The following is a 16,391-nucleotide window of genomic DNA, read 5'->3' as shown; positions in this document are numbered from 1 at the left end:
CTCCCTTGGGGCAGGCAGTTCCAGTACTGGACACCCCTCCAGGTGAAAGCAAACTGTGGCCTGCACTCTGCTGCCAGAGGAATGGAGAAGAGCACATTAGCAATTTTGATGGTGGCACCACTCTGCTGCCCTGGACTCCAGCTCATACTGAAGTTCCAGCATGTCTGGCACAGCAGCACTCAGTGGTGGCATGACTTCGTTCAGGCCACGATAGTCCACTGTCAGTCTCCACTCTCTGATGGACTTATGCACAAGCCACATGGGGCTACTGAAGGATGAACGAGTCTTGATGAGAAGTCTCTGGCTCTCCATGAATCGTCTCATGGACGGCGGCATGGAGTCCCAGTTGGTGCAGTATTATCGACGATGCACTGTTGTGGTAGCGATTGGTAGCTGTTGTTCTTTGACGCTCAGCAGTCCCACAGCAAAAAGGTCCTGTGAGAGATCAGGCAAGGGATTCATCTGTCAAATTTCCTCTGTCTGTACAGCAGTTATCCTGAAAGGCCAATGACGCCCTTCTGGGTCCTGGAAATACCATCTCCTGAGGTCATTTTTGCCCAGGATGAACAGGATCTCTGAACCAGTCACAATGGGGGGATTTTGCCATTCATTCCCAGTTAGGCACACTTCAGCTGTTGGGATCCCCCTGTCACCCCAGAAAGAGAGACAGATTCTGCCCCTAGGTATCTTGATGGCATCAAGATGCCCTGGTGTCAACTAAAGCCTTGTACTCTTTCGGGTCTGATGTGCCAGGCCATTGGATCCAGACAGTCCAGTAGATCCGATTGTCCCTTTCCTCCACCTGGCTGGAGCCAGGGCCCTTTTAATCTTGGTCATAGTACTCATTGGTCACCTCTTGTAAATATGAACTGGAGGTCCCTTCAAGAGGATTGGAAGTAACATCAGCTATTCTGTTTTGTCTGAGGAGCTTCCCACTGGAAGCTGGAGCAGCTTTTATCCTTGTAGAATTTCCTGCAGTGGTTGTTCTACCTCTCAACTCACGTACTCTTGCTGCTAGGGCACAGGTGGGTTTTCCATCCCACTTTGTGTCGTCTCCATTGTCACACAGGTAAAACCACAGCTTTCCTCGTGGTGTGTACCCTCTCTCTTGAGCAGAGGGGGCAGCTGCTCCCAATAGCAGAGACTCTGGTCCGTGCTGGTGGGACATGGGACATTTCCTCTTTAACTTGCTCAAGTCGTTCAAGTCTGTTTGAAGTCTTGGACAGTCTTTCCGCAGCCAAGAAAGATTGGTAGGGAGGAAAAAGATCATCATATTGCCAGAGTCAAGTAGTCATGTGAAGCACTGTTTTGTTCTCCTTCTTTCATTGACATCCAAGTCAATGAGTTGGCATACGGCGATGGCATGCTCCCTAAAAACTTCCACTCCGTGGATTGTGTACACTGGACCTCATCTGGATCTACAGGGGACTGCTTGTTACTTAAAGCCTTATAGAGTACCTCCAGCACAGCTCTCAGATACTGGAAACCTTTGTCTATGGTATTCCACTTGCCTTGGTGCACTAATAGATCATCCTAGAAGGGGTACCTTTCCCTCATCCTGGGACAGGGATGTCAGTTGCTGGGCTTCACTACCCTCTAGTTTCACATCATGGGCTGTGATATTCCAGCACTGGAGGAGCTGGGCCACGAGGGGCTCACACAACCAGTGGCTAAAATCTTTTTTATGTATCTTGCAGCTCACCCAGGTATAGGGATTATCTCTGGCTTTGCCTCTCCTTCCTGTTTTGAGGGCCCTGCTTTCTCTTCATCCCTCACTAGGCAAACTGATTTGGTCTTGTATTTCTTCTTCTGTATAGAGATGACTGCTACTGGCACGGGGTGTTCTTCCGGTTCAGCTGCAGTTTGAGTGGCCACAGTGGCTGTTGCTCTGCTTTCCTCCTCCTCCCTCTGAGGGTGCTGTCTAGTGATGAGCAGTGTCTGATAAATAGTAGCCAGGACCCAGCATACTGCAATAAGTTGCTCCTCTCAGGAGTTGCTGCAGCTTTGCTTTGCAATTGTTCTGTCACTTTATCAGGGTCCTGTAGTTGTTCAGGGGAGAACTCCCAAACCACTGGAGCAGAGAATTTCCCCCAAAACTGGCTCATTTTCCCCCATATTCTGTGCTACTCATGACTGTCCATGCTTTGGGCAGACCTCTGAATAACCTTCCTAGAAAACTCCGTCCCAACTCTTGAACGTGGTGTGGACCGTACTGAAGACGCCTGGCAGATTTATCAGCCAGAGCATGCTTTTCCTAACATCCAAGGGGACTTCAGAATTCTCAAATGGTGTTTTAAAAGGCCTGAAGGACAAAAAGGGGCTGGAAAGCTGGGGAAAATCATCCTCTGCTTGCCCCACAGGCTCAGTACCCTTATTAATGGCCTCTCAAAAGCAGCACCTGAGGTAAGGGTAGGAGAGAAACACTGAATACACATCCCAAATCTCTTGATGCCCTTGATGGTATCTATCATGTCATAAACTGATATCACACAGTACATCAACAGAGCAATGCTGATCCCTCTCCCCTCACTAAAAAATAATCATCACGAGGAGCACATGGTGCATTAAGGGGAATACATACAGGGTTAGGACCACACTCACATGAACAGACCAAGCAACATTGTGATCAGTGGCTCCTTACCTAATACAGCGAATCTTTAATTCAAATGTGTTTCCAACTCGGTCTGGGTAGATCTGTTCTTATGTCAACCCTTCATGCCACACAGGCACTAAATAAGGCTGTGGTGGTTTAGGAATGTTGCTCCCCAATTCAGTGCCTCCAAGACTTCAAAACTACTCTCTTGCTCCCCCACTTTTCCCCTTCCCCTCCCTGCTGTGGTGGAATGGAGAGGAGAATTGGAGGCACAAAAGGCAAAGATCACAGGTTGAGATAAGGACAATTTACTGGAAACAGCAGTGAGATAAGAAAATGAACAGTAACAACAATACTGATGACAGAGGGTACGAGGAAAGAAATTACATGGGAAAAAATAACTCTGGTAATAGACAGTAACAGGTGGCTCCCATTGCCAAGTTTTCTCAACTGGAAGGAACCCCTTCTCCTTGGAAGAGCCTCCCTGCCCCCCAGCAATGACGTGAGGTGGTACAGAATAACCTCCATGTCCTGGCCATGGCCCTTCCTGGCTACTGCAAAAATTGATCCTGTCCTGGCTGGAACCAAGGCAAGTTGAGACACATATATCTTGCTTTTTAACACTTATTTAATCTCACAGCCTTTTCTGATGGTCTGTTTCCATCCCTGTGCTAGGCTAGGACTGGATGCATCCCGACTCCCAGCCTGCATAGGTTTTTGTTATTACCTCTGAGAAAGCTTTGCAGCATGTGTCTGAGAGCATCTGTCATCCTCATTCCTTTAAGAGCTGACAAGAAATGTGACTGAGGATTAGGAAATCTGATATAGGAGGGTATTTGTACTTACTTATATTTTATTCTCTTACCTTGTACATTGGTGAATAACTTCATTGTTCTGATTTTGGTGCATGCCCAAATGGGGGTGAACAATGAAGCAATCTCTGTAGAAATATGTAATTGCTTTGTTACAGATCTGTGTTGTTCTAGGTATCACTCATGCTTCTTTTCTCCAAGTTCTCAGCCTTTTCTGTTTTGTTTGTCTGAGCTGCCCTCCTGCATACCTTCTGTAATTTCATCATAGAACCACAGAATATCCTGATTTGGAAGGGATCTCACAAGTCCATCTCCCTGCCCTGCACAGGACTATCCCCAAGAGCCACACCATGTGGCTGAGAGCATTGTCTAAATGCTTTCTGAATTCTGTCAGGCATAGTGCTGTGATCACTTCTCAAGGGAGCTCATTCCAGTGCCCTTCCACTCTCTGGATGAAGAACCTTTTTCTATTATCTAATCTAAACCTCCCCTGATACAACTTCAGGCCATTCCCTCGGGTCCTGTCACTGGTCACCACAGAGGAGAGATCAGTGTGCCCCTCCTCTTCCTCTCTCAAGGAAGTTGTAACTGCAAGAAGTCTTCCCCTTACTCTCCTCTTCTCCAGGCTGAACAGACCACGTGGCCTCAGTTGCTCCTCATACAGCTTCCCCTCAAGGCCCATCAACATCTTTGTTGCCTTCCTTTGGATGGTCTCTAATAGTTTAATGTCTTTCTTATATTGTGGTGACCAAATCTGCTCACAATATTCAAGCTGAGGCTGCTCAGCCCAGAGCAGAGCAGGACAATCCCCTTCCTGGCCCAGCCTGCAGTGCTGTCCCTGATGTCTCCCAGGCTGCTAGGGCACTGCAGATCCAGCTGGCCATCAGCCAGGACCTCCAGGTCCCTTTCCTTGGTGCTGCTTTCCATCTCATTCCCCACTCTGTCCGTACATCCAGGGTTGCCCCATCCCATGTGCAGAATCCGGCACTTTGCCTTGTTGAACTTCACATGGCTGGTGATTGCCCAGCCCTCTCATTGGTTGAGGTCTCTCTGCAGGGCCTCCCTGGCTTCCATGGAGTCAACAGCTCCTCCCAGTTTTGTGTCATCTGTGAGCTTGCTTAGTAAATCATGTCTTTCTTGAGATGTGTGCACTGTTCCAGGAATGCTGTTCTGTTCTTTTTCAAAGGCTATTCACAAGCTTTTCAGGCTGTAAACATCACTGTTAAGCTCCTGTTAAGGAAACTGCTTCCATACTGGCTTTTTCTTACCTGTGCAGCTGAATGTTTCAGTGAGGCCCTTTCTGCTTTTTGCTTTAAGGCAATTACTTCCCAATTTCTTGTATTAGCATTGATCCCTGCTAGCTAGTAACTAGTACACTGTTTTTGCCACTTAGCTCATGTAATTTGTCTTTGGATACATTTTCTAGATATTACTGTTTTGCTGTGATAGACTTTATCCTCAACTTCAGAAATTTTCACAAATTCTTCTGCAAAATCTTACACTTTTTCTGTTGGTTGTTTGCTATCACAGCCATCCTTCTTTTCTGTTCTGTGTGTTTCAATAACAAACAGTATTCTGGCACCTTCCATATTACTCTAAAAAGACCAAACAACCAGTTAGCTTGAAAAGGTACTAATCGCCCCCTCTAGAAAACTTGGTAAGGCATGGTCCTGCCTCTTGGCTCTGAAAAGCCAGGCAAGCACGGTGCTTGTACACAGTGCTGCACAGCTTAGATGGAAGCATAGATTGTTTCCAGGAATAGAAGTACAACACAGCACAGACACATTTTGTTTGGCTTTAAACTTTTTAGAACCTATGCTTAATTCCAAGGAAATGGGTTCTACCCTGTTCTTCCTCCTTGCTTCTCTTCTTGCTTTTTCATTTCCCTTCATTACTTTTTTTTTTGCTCACTGACAGAAAATAGTGGTTCTTTTACTGTTGCGTTTCAGAAGCAGGTAAAGACCAGCTGTTTGTTCCTCTCTGTATATTAGTTCAAAAGTAATCTACTTGTTTTTTTACAGTGGCATCCCTGTGCAAATCTGTAATGTGAGGTTATGTAATGACTTATCTTAATTAAGAATGTTTTTTCTTTTCTCTAGATGAATTCCTTCCTTTGCTTCTTCTTGTTTGCTGTGCTAATTGGTCAGAAAGAACTCTTTGCTGCATTTGGTTTCTATGACACCCAACCTACCCTGATAGGCTTGATGATTATTTTCCAGTTCATTTTTTCACCTTACAATGAGGTAATGACACTGAAGTATCATCCTATTTAAGTAATGATTCTGTTTTGTCAGGGGAAGTTTGAAGTTTCTAGGGGCTGTATTGGGTGCCTCATTTTGATAATCTGGCTTAGTGCTGCATGTTGGGTAGGACTCCCAGTTTGAGGTATGGCTTGGATAAAGCTTAGTGAGATCAGTCTGCAGCTACAGTGATGTGTGGGATGTGGGAAACTAGATATGGTGGTATTTACTGGCACTGAAGGGATTTGCAGATAGCTGAATTTTAAAATAATTTTTAATACATTTCTCTCCACAGGTTCTCTCATTTTGTTTGACTGTATTAAGCCGACGATTTGAGTTTCAAGCAGATGCATTTGCCAAGGAACTTGGGAAGGCTAAAGACCTATATTCTGCTTTGATCAAGCTAAACAAAGATAATTTAGGATTCCCTGTTTCTGACTGGATCTTTTCAATGTGGCATTACTCCCACCCACCCCTTTTAGAAAGACTTCAGGCCTTGAAAGATGCAAAGCAAGAGTGACAGCAATGATTGCTGGTTCAGAGACAGTGCTTCCATCTCAGAAGCAAAGTTCAGAGCGGCTTTTTAGTTTTTTTTAAATGGATAATGCAAATTAGTGCACTGTTAACAGCACCACAGATCTGAGTATCCTGAAACAGGTATTAAATTATAAATGACTTATTTTTAACAAAAACAAAACCGTGGAACTTAATTTAGAAAAAGTGCTGGGTGAAGACCTTCCCCCCCACCCACACACTGACTTTTATTTCCATATCATAGTATAGACTTTTAAAGGGACAAAAACAAGTATAGACTTCAAAGCACCTTTTACTTCAGTTTATGTATGCCTTGAACATTGCTTTTGGTCCTTTTTCTATTCTCAGCATTCTGTGAACCTTCCCAGTCTCACCCTCTTCACAGTGAAGAGGCTTTGGGTGACTTGATTTCCTGTGTAATGATAGTTGTACTTGCCAGTGTGTTTTAAAAAGCTGAATGCAGCTGCAGGCTTTTCTCCTGCATTCATGTCTGTCATAATGAAAAATGCTACTTAATAAAACCCTCTTTTTCTGAAGTGTGGGAAGAAGGATGAATTATAGCTGAGGAAATGTACCATGTCTTCCTTGAAAATGAGCACTAGGTGGTATTTAGTAGCATTATAGTGGGCTCCTATTGCCCATGGTGCTGCTGGGGGTGTGGGAAGGATGTTACAGGGAATCAGGACTGGACCCACGTGTTTGAGAAAATTGCTAATTCTCTCTTGTTCTCCTTTTTTCCACATCTCAGTTCCTCCATTTCTGTTGTACTTTGCCTAGATTTTTTGTGTATATGGAAATGTCCAGTTGCTCAGCCAGTGTATCAGAGCCATGCTTTCATTCTGAGGGGGCTTATCCTCCATTCCATTGAGGGTTTTTCATTAATATGAATCCAGCTGAAATAGTAGTATTCTTCATCACTGTTCTTATATATAAAAATTCTTACATATGAAAAGCCCAGGAAACAGTTTGCCCACATCAGTTACTAAAGAACAAAATGGGTAAATGTGGAAATGGCTTCGGCATTGATTATCTCAGACTTTCTGATGAAAAATGGGATTATATTTACTTTTGTTGAAGTAAAATTAAAAGTAAAGTATAAGTTTTCATGTGCATACAAATGTTTTGAACCAGCCTGAATACACATACTCCATATAAAAATCAGATTTCCTATCTGCAGTAAATGAAAAAGTTCTGCTCAGCTCTGTACAAAGAGAGAAGTCATTGAAGCAAATTGTCATTGTTTCACATGTCAGAATACTCTCATATGTTTTATTGTTAGCTTACATTTGTTTTTCTGATCATAGGGAAAAATGCCTTATAAGATGATGGGCACAATGATGTCTTGGGTGAAACAAGATGTTGCTTGAAAGCCCTTTGTGCGCCTTATTCTAATTGTGTTTATACCCCAGCAAATATGGAGCTAAAGTATAGATACGGATTTAGGAGACACTTTTACAAACATGGAGAGCCTATATTTGTCATGTTAACTGTATTTAATAAAAGGCCCTCAAAAATAAAAGCATTAACTTAAATCTGTCAATTCAGAAGGATAAATGTGTCAAGTTTTGAATGAGACATTGGCTGGTGTAAAGCTATGGAAAACATGTTATGTGTGCTTTGAGAAAACCATTTGTCTCATCCGTTAGATAAAAATTGTATGCAAAAAAGAATTTTCTGGCCATTTCAGAAATTTGGGTAAATGCAAACAAAAGGAGATTAAAGTGGGAAGATGAAGGAAATGCTAGTTTCTATGGAAGCATGAAATACTTAAAATACTTAGCTTACAGGCAAAGATAGTGTTCTTACAGCAATTGCCTGTTACTTCCTTTTCTCCCCTATCACTGTTTAGTTATCTCTGCAGTTCTTCTAGCTGGATTTCATATATAACTACTGAACAAGGTTTCAGAGTTGGTTCCATTCTGCTCCAGTTGCTTCTCAGCACTGCAGTTATTTGTCAGAGCATGCTGCTGACCTTTTACCTGCCCACATTACTACTGGCCATCTGGAGTGCATCAGCTACATCTTGCAGACCTTCTACATCCTGTAGTTGCTTCCTGTCTCCCTAAGAACGGTCAAAATTACCCCTAAGTCTTCCTGCGCAACTTCTGCCTTCCCAGGTACCTGAATACTCTTACAGTGTCTATACAGCCATGTGATAAGCCAGTACCAGCTTCAAGCCGAAGTAGGTCTGCTAATGACCAGTTTTAAGGAGAGAGGCAAGAAAATTAGCAAGTGTGCATATAATTTTCTATTACCTTTAGCAAATACTCTTCAGATACTCAAGACAAGGGAACCCAGAGCAGAACATGTCTGGCAGTATGCTCCTCCCAGGCATCTGTGGGACTGCTGGGCATTGATCATTTGTGTCCTATCCAAAGGCTGGAGCTTCAACTTCCTATTTCCTACCTTACCAGCTTTTTCTGCTGGTCTAAGTAGAAACCTGGGAAGAAGACATGCTGAGGAAAAGTCCCAGACCTTGAAAGGTGACAGAAGGACTAAAATTGAATCGTTTGTGAAAATGAAGCTTGATGTGTCTTGGTAATGTGTGCTGGCAGCCCAGAGATCCAAGGGCCCTGGGCTGATCCCCAGCAGCATGGGCAGGACAAGGGAGGGGATTCTAGCCCTTTGGCTCCACTAGGATGAGACCCCATCTGCAGAGCTGCATCCAGCTCTGGCATCCCCAATATAAGAGCGACATAGGCCTGTTGGAATGAGTCTAAAGGAGGCCACAGAGATGTTCCAAGTGCTGGAGCCCCTCTGCTCTGGAGACAGGCCTGGAGAGCTGGGTGTGTTCACCTGAAGAAGGGAAGGCTCCAGGGAGACCTTAGAGCCCTTTCCAGGGCCTAAAGGGGCTCCAAGAGAGCTGAGAGGGACTTTTGACAAGAGCCTGGAATGACAGGACAGGGAGGGATGGCTTTAAGCTGAAGGAAGGTAGATTTAGATCAGATATTATAAAGAAATTCTTTACTGAGGAACAACGGGCACAGGTTGCCCCAGAGAAGCTGTGACTGCCCATCCCTGAAAGTGTCCAAGGCCAGGTTGGACAGGCTTGGAGCAACCTGGGATAGTGGAAGGTGTCCTTGCCCATGCTTTAAGATGAGCTTTAAGGTCCCTTCCAATCCAAACCATTCTGTGATGAAATAGGCATAAACGTCTCCCTTTCAACGCGTTTCAAGGGCCTCCATTTGTTCACGCAGGACTGTTATGGCCACAGGGCTCCTTACTGCTCTCAGTTTCCAGCAGGTCCTGCTGCTGTGTACGTGGGTCAGGTGTGCAGGCTGGGGATCAGTAGGAAAGCTGTGTGTGCGGAGTCCGCTTGTGATGGCCGCGAGCGATGTGCGAGGCATGTGCTCGCTCAGGGTCCGATGGAGGCGAGCGAGGGCCGCGGGGTCGGAACCGGTGGCGGCTCCGCGGGTCGGGCGCGGGCACAAGGACGATCCACGAGCTCCAGGCGGCGCTGCGCGCTCAGGACCCGCCCGCCGCCGTGCAGCGCCCCCTGCTGCCTCCGGGGCTGCCCGGCAGAGCCGGCACGAGCGCCTCGGTGCGCGCGCGCGGCGGCACGGATGTGACGTCAGAGCTGGGGCCGCAGCCCCTCGGGCGGTTCCTTTGTGCGGCCGGGGCGATGCTGGCGGGCGGCAAGAAGGGCGCGGAGGCGGCGGCGGGCGGCGAGGCCGGGCCAGAGGCGCCGGTGCCCCCGCCCGCCGCCGCCGGGGCCCTGGGCTCCTCTTCGGATAGCGGCGGGGCTTCGGAGCGCACGCCCCGCAAGAAGGAGCCGCCGCGGGCCTCGCCTCCGGGCGGTGTGTCCGAGCCGTCGGCTGCCGGGGCCACCCCTGCGCCCGGCGCCGAAACCACCGGCATCGCCGAGACCCCCGAGGGCCGCAGGACCAGCCGCCGCAAGCGAGCCAAAGTAGGTGTGGGACGGTCTGGTTGCGGGCCCCGCTGGCGCCTCGTGCGCGACGTGCTCGAATCGGCAGGCCCCGGCCCTGTTCGGGCCAGCTCTTCCTCAGGGCGTCCCGGGCCCCGGCCCTGCCGGGGCTTGGGGCTCAGCATGGGATCGGGCCGTGCCGAAGGGGGCGGGGAGTATGCCTGGGAGCGGGGGCTGCGGTGTCGTGAGTGCAAAGGACGAACACGCGGGCGCCCAGGAAGCCACATTGTCTTAAGGTTAAGATCAAGATTCCCTGTTGTCCTAGCTCACCTTCGCGGGCTCTGGGGAGGACTCGTGTCCTGTCATAAAGGAGAGGTGTTTGCAGCTGTTCAGGAATTTCGCGGTTCCTGACCCGTTACCGAGCAGTAAAAACACTCCAAATCCATGGCAGTGTATTGGAGCGCTCATGAGCTTACATTTTATCAGCAAATTCGTCTGTTACTATGATATATGGATGCAGCCTCTCGAGGCTCATGTACATGGGATGATGCTGGTTTTGCACGACTGTGAAGGTGATGGCCACACCCAGTCCAGCGTTCCTCACCTTCCCTCCATTGGCACTGGAGAGCTAAGTCAAGGCTGTGTAAGGGTGAGATTTAGCAGTGAAATATGAAGGCTGTAAAGGGTCTCCAACAGTTTGGGTCTGTAGTATGTAATTTTTATCTGTTGTTCTGAATATATGAGAATATTACCCTTTTTACGTGAAACTTTTTCTTGGAACCTTGTTTCAGAAGATATTGAAGATCTTGGCTGTGCCCGGGGTTGGGGTGTTTGACATGGAAGCTAAAATTACTTTTTGGAACTGTTCTGTCTTGTAGCATTGAATGTGGCTCTTCAGAGCTGTTGTATGATGTGATAACTGGACTGGTCCTTCGCACGCAGGACCTGTTGGGTAGGTCAGTGGTGCATCTTGTAAATCAAAATAAGGTAGATGTAGACTGGACATAAGGCATTTTTTACAATGAGGGTGTTGAGGCCCTTGGACATGTTGCTCAGAGAAGCTGTGACTGCCTCATCCCTGGAAGTGTTCATGGACACGTTGGACAGGGCTTGGAGCAACCTGGTCTAGTGAAAGGTGTCCCTGCCCATAGCAGGGTGGGTGGAGTGAGATGGGTTTGAATGTCCCTTCTAGTCCAGACCATTCTGTAATCTTCAGAGGCAGCATTCCTGCTTTATAGTGGCCTGTTAACAAGTAGGAATTAGTGCTCTATGTGGATTGTGTGTTGGTGATGTTTCTTTGCACTGACGGTATCTATCTGCAAAGGGCATTCGTCTCTTGTGCACCATCTGTCCCCTTGAGCATTCAGGCCAGCATGAGACCTTCCCATGAATTTGTGTGGTGTGAACTTAGTTTTGGAGGGTATCTAGGTTGAAAATAAATCTAGGGAAAAGCTTAGGGTTTTTTATTGGACTTGATTGTTCTTTGAAAATTGTGGCAGCTCAAAGGGAATGGGAGACTTCAGAGGGCCTTTGGACAGAAGTAGTGTGTGTGTGGCTTCAAATACCTGTGGTAATCTATGGATGTGCTGAGTGGTCACTGTTAACTTGCTTCAGAGTGGGAGTTCACAGAAGGTCCTGGAGGCGCAACAGTGTGAAAAACTGAATATGCTGGACACTGTGGAATGTAAATATTTAAAAGATAGCAGATCATGGAGTATGTTAATGTCTTGAAGAATCCAGGGTTTCCTGTACGCGGGCTTCCCAAAGCTACTTTGAATTGTGCCCATTATTGCCCCTTCTTAGTGACTGAACTTCGACTGTGAAAGATTTTTTGTTCTTTTGGTGAGAAATCCAGAGCTGTTTTTGTCATTTCCTGGGGGAAGCTGACCTGTCGGATGTGGGAGGGTCACTAGCTGCTTTCTTTTTATTTTTCCCATGGCTGCATATTGAGAAGTGCTTTTTTCCTTTCCAATCAGTGGGGAAATTCAACACCAGTGTACAAAGCTTTCTTACTTTGGATTAAAGCTTGATTGGCTAAGCAGTATGAGATGCAGCCCTTCCAGGCTAGTTCTTGGGGTTTCCATGTTCCTTTAAATTGGAGTCGGGTGTGGGTTTGGCTGGTAATTTTATTTATTTTTACTGGAGAACAGAACAAAACATATATGGCAATAAAGATTGGGGGAGGATGAGGGAAAGGGATGTTTCTTGTGTTGACCATTCTGGAGAGGAAGCAGCCGTGAGCCTCTGTACCAGCGCAAGATTCCCAGTAAGCAGGAGACCATACAGGACACAGGTGGGATTTCCACAGGAAATCTTGTGTATACTTCTGGTTATCTGTGCTTAGCTGATGAAATTCAAGTTTGAACATATGGAGTGGACATACAGGCTGCTGGTTATCCCTGAGTTTGGCAGGGAAGGAAGGGAAGAAAACCGGAGAGGTTAAATGATAATATAACAAATACACATAAACTGGGCTTGATGTGAGTAGAAAGTTCCTACTATAGGGTGCTGAAGATTTTTTTTTTTTTAGGTTGAGGCAAAAGCATTTGGAACTTGTTAAGCTTTGTTGCATTTTATAACATGGTATCTGTGGTAAGACTCAGCATAAGGTAACTCAAGCCTTTTCTTTAAACTGTAAGCAATTTTGTTACTTGCAACATTAATGTTAGTAGCATGACTTACAGACATTTTCAGTGTGTTTATGTTCTGTTGTGCTTTTTACAGGTGGAGTATAGAGAGATGGATGAGAGTCTTGCAAACCTGTCAGAAGATGAGTATTACTCTGAAGAAGAGAGAAATGCTAAAGCTGAGAAAGAGAAAAAACTACCCCCACCACCTCCACCGGCTCCTGCAGAAGAAGAGAATGAAAGTGAGCCAGAGGAACCGTCTGGTGAGTGAAGAGAGACCTTCTCCTCTGACACTATTTACCTGGTTTGTTAACAGAAATTAGGTAGGGCCGGGTGTGGCATCATGAATCCCATGTCTGGTTTCAATCTGATTTTGAATAATTGTTCCACAGTGTTTTATTTGGTGGCCCCGTGTGTGGAAGGTGGGGGGGAAACACAGAACAGCCCGGTAAAGATAGGAATATGCATTAATCTAATTCCAAATGAAGCCAAACCTCTTGTGCTATATTCTCATGATCCTTATTGACTTGTCTTTGGAAGCTTATTGACCAGAATAGCCTCTCTGGCTCTCTGCTGCCACACCTGCTTGTGTACGAACATTCACTTATTCCTTGGAGAAAGAAGAGGTTGGGTTTATGGGGGGTTTGTTATGCAGAAGAACAGATTAATCTACTGTGATTCCTGTGGCTTTAAACTATGACTCTAATCTTAAGTTCTGGTTGGATATGGTTTGCTTAAATTTTAGTGCTTTCCTTATTACCTTTGACAGAGCTTCACTTTACATTGAGAAGTTTTTTGGTTAGTCTTGTTCAGGAGGCAGCTTTTGAAATATGTAGTAGTAGCAGTACCCTATTCTTTACCTCCATTGTGTTTACAATTACCACCATTAGTGAGATCTGTTGGTGGGGTATCACTCAGCTGTATAGAAGGTCATGCTTTTGCAAAGTTCAGAGTCAAGAGATTTAATGAGATAACGTGTCTACTAGTTGGTTTTAGACAAGAGCTGAAATCTAGTAGTTGAATCTTTGCAGGTTCATCACTTATGTGAGTCACTTAGTCTTCAGTTATCTTAGTTTTATTTCTGGCTGGCAGGTTTGAGAATGTAGGCATAGCACTGATGTTAACTTGGGGATACCTACCTTCAGTTGCAGAAAAGGTATTAAAAGCTATGGGTGTGTTTTATCTCTTAGGATTTGCCATTGTAACCTCTCCTTGTCACAGCTGTTGGCTCCTGCCTTGATAGAGGAATACTATAGCTCATATGCTTGACTGAAATACTTGCCGTGATAAAAATCCTGCCACCCCAGTTGTAGCTGATGTAGCAAAAATGGAATTTTAATAGGTGTAATTAAGCAGATATTTTAAGCTTACTATTTAATTTAGCTTACACATTGTGTTTAATCCTTGAGACCTAATATTAATGCATTTTTTATTTCTCTCAGATTCCATTTTGTGCCTCTAAGAATGATTATTGAAATCAGCTGGAGGCATAATCAGTGAAGTACAGTGGAACAGGTTTTATCCCATGAAGGAAGAAACATGGAACATCAGCAGTGATGAGTCATGCTATTCTATACACACAACAGCCTGTTAAAGAGTTATTTTGCGAGCACTATCTTTTAGCAATCTAAATACAATCAATTTTCAAACAGGCTGTATCTAGCTGCCTAGAAATGAGTAGATTTTGGGTCATCGTATAATTTCTCTATTCCTAGAAATTCTGTGATATGCGTGAAGCAGTAAAGTAGAAAGAAGACAAATTTCAAGTTGTTATTCCATAGCTAATCTTGCTGTAATTTGAAAGGTTTCTGAGACTATATATGTTTGTGGATCTCTCTATTTTTGTCTTTATTAATATAGGCATCAAGAACATCAGGTCATCTTATGCTGGCTGTTAAAAGTGCATTGAAACTTCTAATTCAGCTACCCTTTAGGAGGAGGCGGCATGGAGTCTGCTGTATATAAAAGTAGTGTTTATAAGTGAGGTTTTTTCTCTCTCTGTCACTTTGAAGGAAAAATTGAAGTGTTCAATAAGAAATACTAAATTGGATAGTAATACTAGAGTAGGATTGCATACTGAAAATCTAGGAAAATTTTAGTTAGCTTGTGTATTTCTGTTGATTTATTCTCATTGCAGACCTTAAAAAATTCCTTTCTGTGTTTTAAGCCTGTAAAAATTGAGGTACTGCAGTAGAGGCATAAAGCTGCCGCATTACAGCTTTTAAATTGAAAAGCCTGATTATGCAACTTAAAAATGTCCTGGTGCCAGTGTCTGGTATTTCATTAGCCTGTCCCCACAGAAAGCTTACAGTGAAGGGGATTATTAAGTGTCACACTTCAGGTGACAGCAAAATGGTGGTCTTCTCTGAGTAGGTTCCATTAATGTGTTCAGCTGTGGGGAATTCCGAGTGTTTTGGCTATTACAGTCTGGATTTACAAGATATACTGCATGCTATTGCAGAGCAGCTTTAAAAGGTGTGACAGTATTTAATGGTTAAGATAATTTCCTTAGAGTATTTCTTCTCTTTTTAGTTGAGGAATACTGTCTAATAGCAAAAAGTTTCCAAACTCCCTTTCAGTGCTGAGTGATGACATTTGTGTTCTTGTTGGCCAGTATCCCTTTTGGAATCAAAGAGCTTGCTTCTTTTGTGTTTTTTTTTCCTCTAAGGATCTTTGTTTTGTTTTTCCTCACCAAATTAGATTTTCATGTTTAGAACTACAGAAGATTTTCTTTACTAGCTCCTGGGCTTTTAGTATTGTCAGTATTCTTACTTCGTGGTAATCCTATATTTTTAGGTGCAGTTTTCCAATGAACTGAATATGATCAAGATTAACATAAAGGGAATAGTCAAACTGAGTGGTGCTTTGTCTCTTTATTTTATCTGACTTGTCTGTTTTCCTAAATAAGTTCAGTACTCTGTGATACTTGTGCGCTGCTATTCTTAATTCTGAGACAGTGGATAATTATATGAAGTAGATTCCTTTGTGGACCTTCTTCCTGATTGCTCTTCAGCTCATGGTCTGTTGTTCTGTTGTGTTGAGACTTTGAGCAGATTCTGCTCCTCGCACATGTTCTGTTGAGCTGCAATAGTTTGATGTTAACATGGATCAGCGGTTTGCTTGCTGCTAGTTCCTTTAAAACTAGAACCTTCCTTTCAGGGAAGGAGAGGCAATCTTCACTAGCAGGCCTTGTTTACACACTTCTCTGCTCAGACTGAGCAGCATTTAGAATTGTGTCCAAGCAATCAGTAATAGTGATGAGAAGAGGAAGATACAGATTTCTTTCTGTAAGTAATCCGAGAGCAATTTTTCCCCCTCTGCTCATTGTCAGTGTTAATTCAGGGATTATGAATACCACAGACTGATGTCAGAATCTTCTTAATTTCTTAACTTGGGGAAGACACTGGTGAAACTTTTATTGCAAATTAATGGCCTATGCTTGAGTGTAAATATTTATGTTTCAGTGGTGTTAGTCTCTCCCAGAATGGAAGCAGGTCTTGAAATGTTCCCAGCAATATAAGGTACTTGCAATGTAGATCAATTAAAGAATTTTATCTTGCTGCTTCAGATGTGTTTATTCACAGAATCATAATTTGGGTCTTGTGAGGGCTGTCAAAATACAATTATTTGTCACAGTCTCTCTGTGAGTTTTTCACTTCCCTGCTGGCAGACTGATTTTGTACAAGTACTAACTATTGCTCCTCTGCTGTACTGAGTGAA

The 16,391-nt window shown here is 44.5% G+C and overlaps 2 protein-coding genes and 1 long non-coding RNA gene across 4 annotated transcripts in view; 2 read left to right on the top strand and 1 right to left on the bottom strand.

The window, feature by feature from the left end:
* The window catches only part of ZMPSTE24 (zinc metallopeptidase STE24), a 30,071-nt gene extending 23,356 nt beyond the window's left edge, over window positions 1–6,715 (top strand). The window contains exons 9-10 of the mRNA XM_048326891.1: window positions 5,505–5,648; window positions 5,941–6,715. Coding sequence (XP_048182848.1) covers window positions 5,505–5,648; window positions 5,941–6,165 — 369 coding nt within the window. The 3' untranslated portion in view covers window positions 6,166–6,715. The remainder of the gene's footprint in view (window positions 1–5,504; window positions 5,649–5,940) is intronic.
* On the bottom strand, window positions 3,710–15,600 carry LOC125337322. The gene is made up of 3 exons (XR_007208015.1): window positions 15,588–15,600; window positions 12,659–12,664; window positions 3,710–3,785 (listed from the first exon to the last, which is right to left on the bottom strand). It is a non-coding gene; the product is annotated as an uncharacterized LOC125337322 (long non-coding RNA).
* Window positions 9,787–16,391, top strand: part of KDM1A (lysine demethylase 1A) — a 40,214-nt gene continuing 33,609 nt past the window's right edge. For both annotated transcript variants that reach the window (XM_048326890.1, XM_048326889.1), the window contains exons 1-2: window positions 9,787–10,086; window positions 12,769–12,934. In XM_048326890.1, coding sequence (XP_048182847.1) covers window positions 9,802–10,086; window positions 12,769–12,934 — 451 coding nt within the window. In that variant the 5' untranslated portion in view covers window positions 9,787–9,801. The remainder of the gene's footprint in view (window positions 10,087–12,768; window positions 12,935–16,391) is intronic.

This window comes from Corvus hawaiiensis, chromosome 23, assembly GCF_020740725.1.
Source record: "Corvus hawaiiensis isolate bCorHaw1 chromosome 23, bCorHaw1.pri.cur, whole genome shotgun sequence".
NCBI lineage: Eukaryota > Metazoa > Chordata > Aves > Passeriformes > Corvidae > Corvus > Corvus hawaiiensis.
Note: the sequence above shows the minus strand (reverse complement) of the source record. Positions and strands in the feature narration are given on the sequence as shown.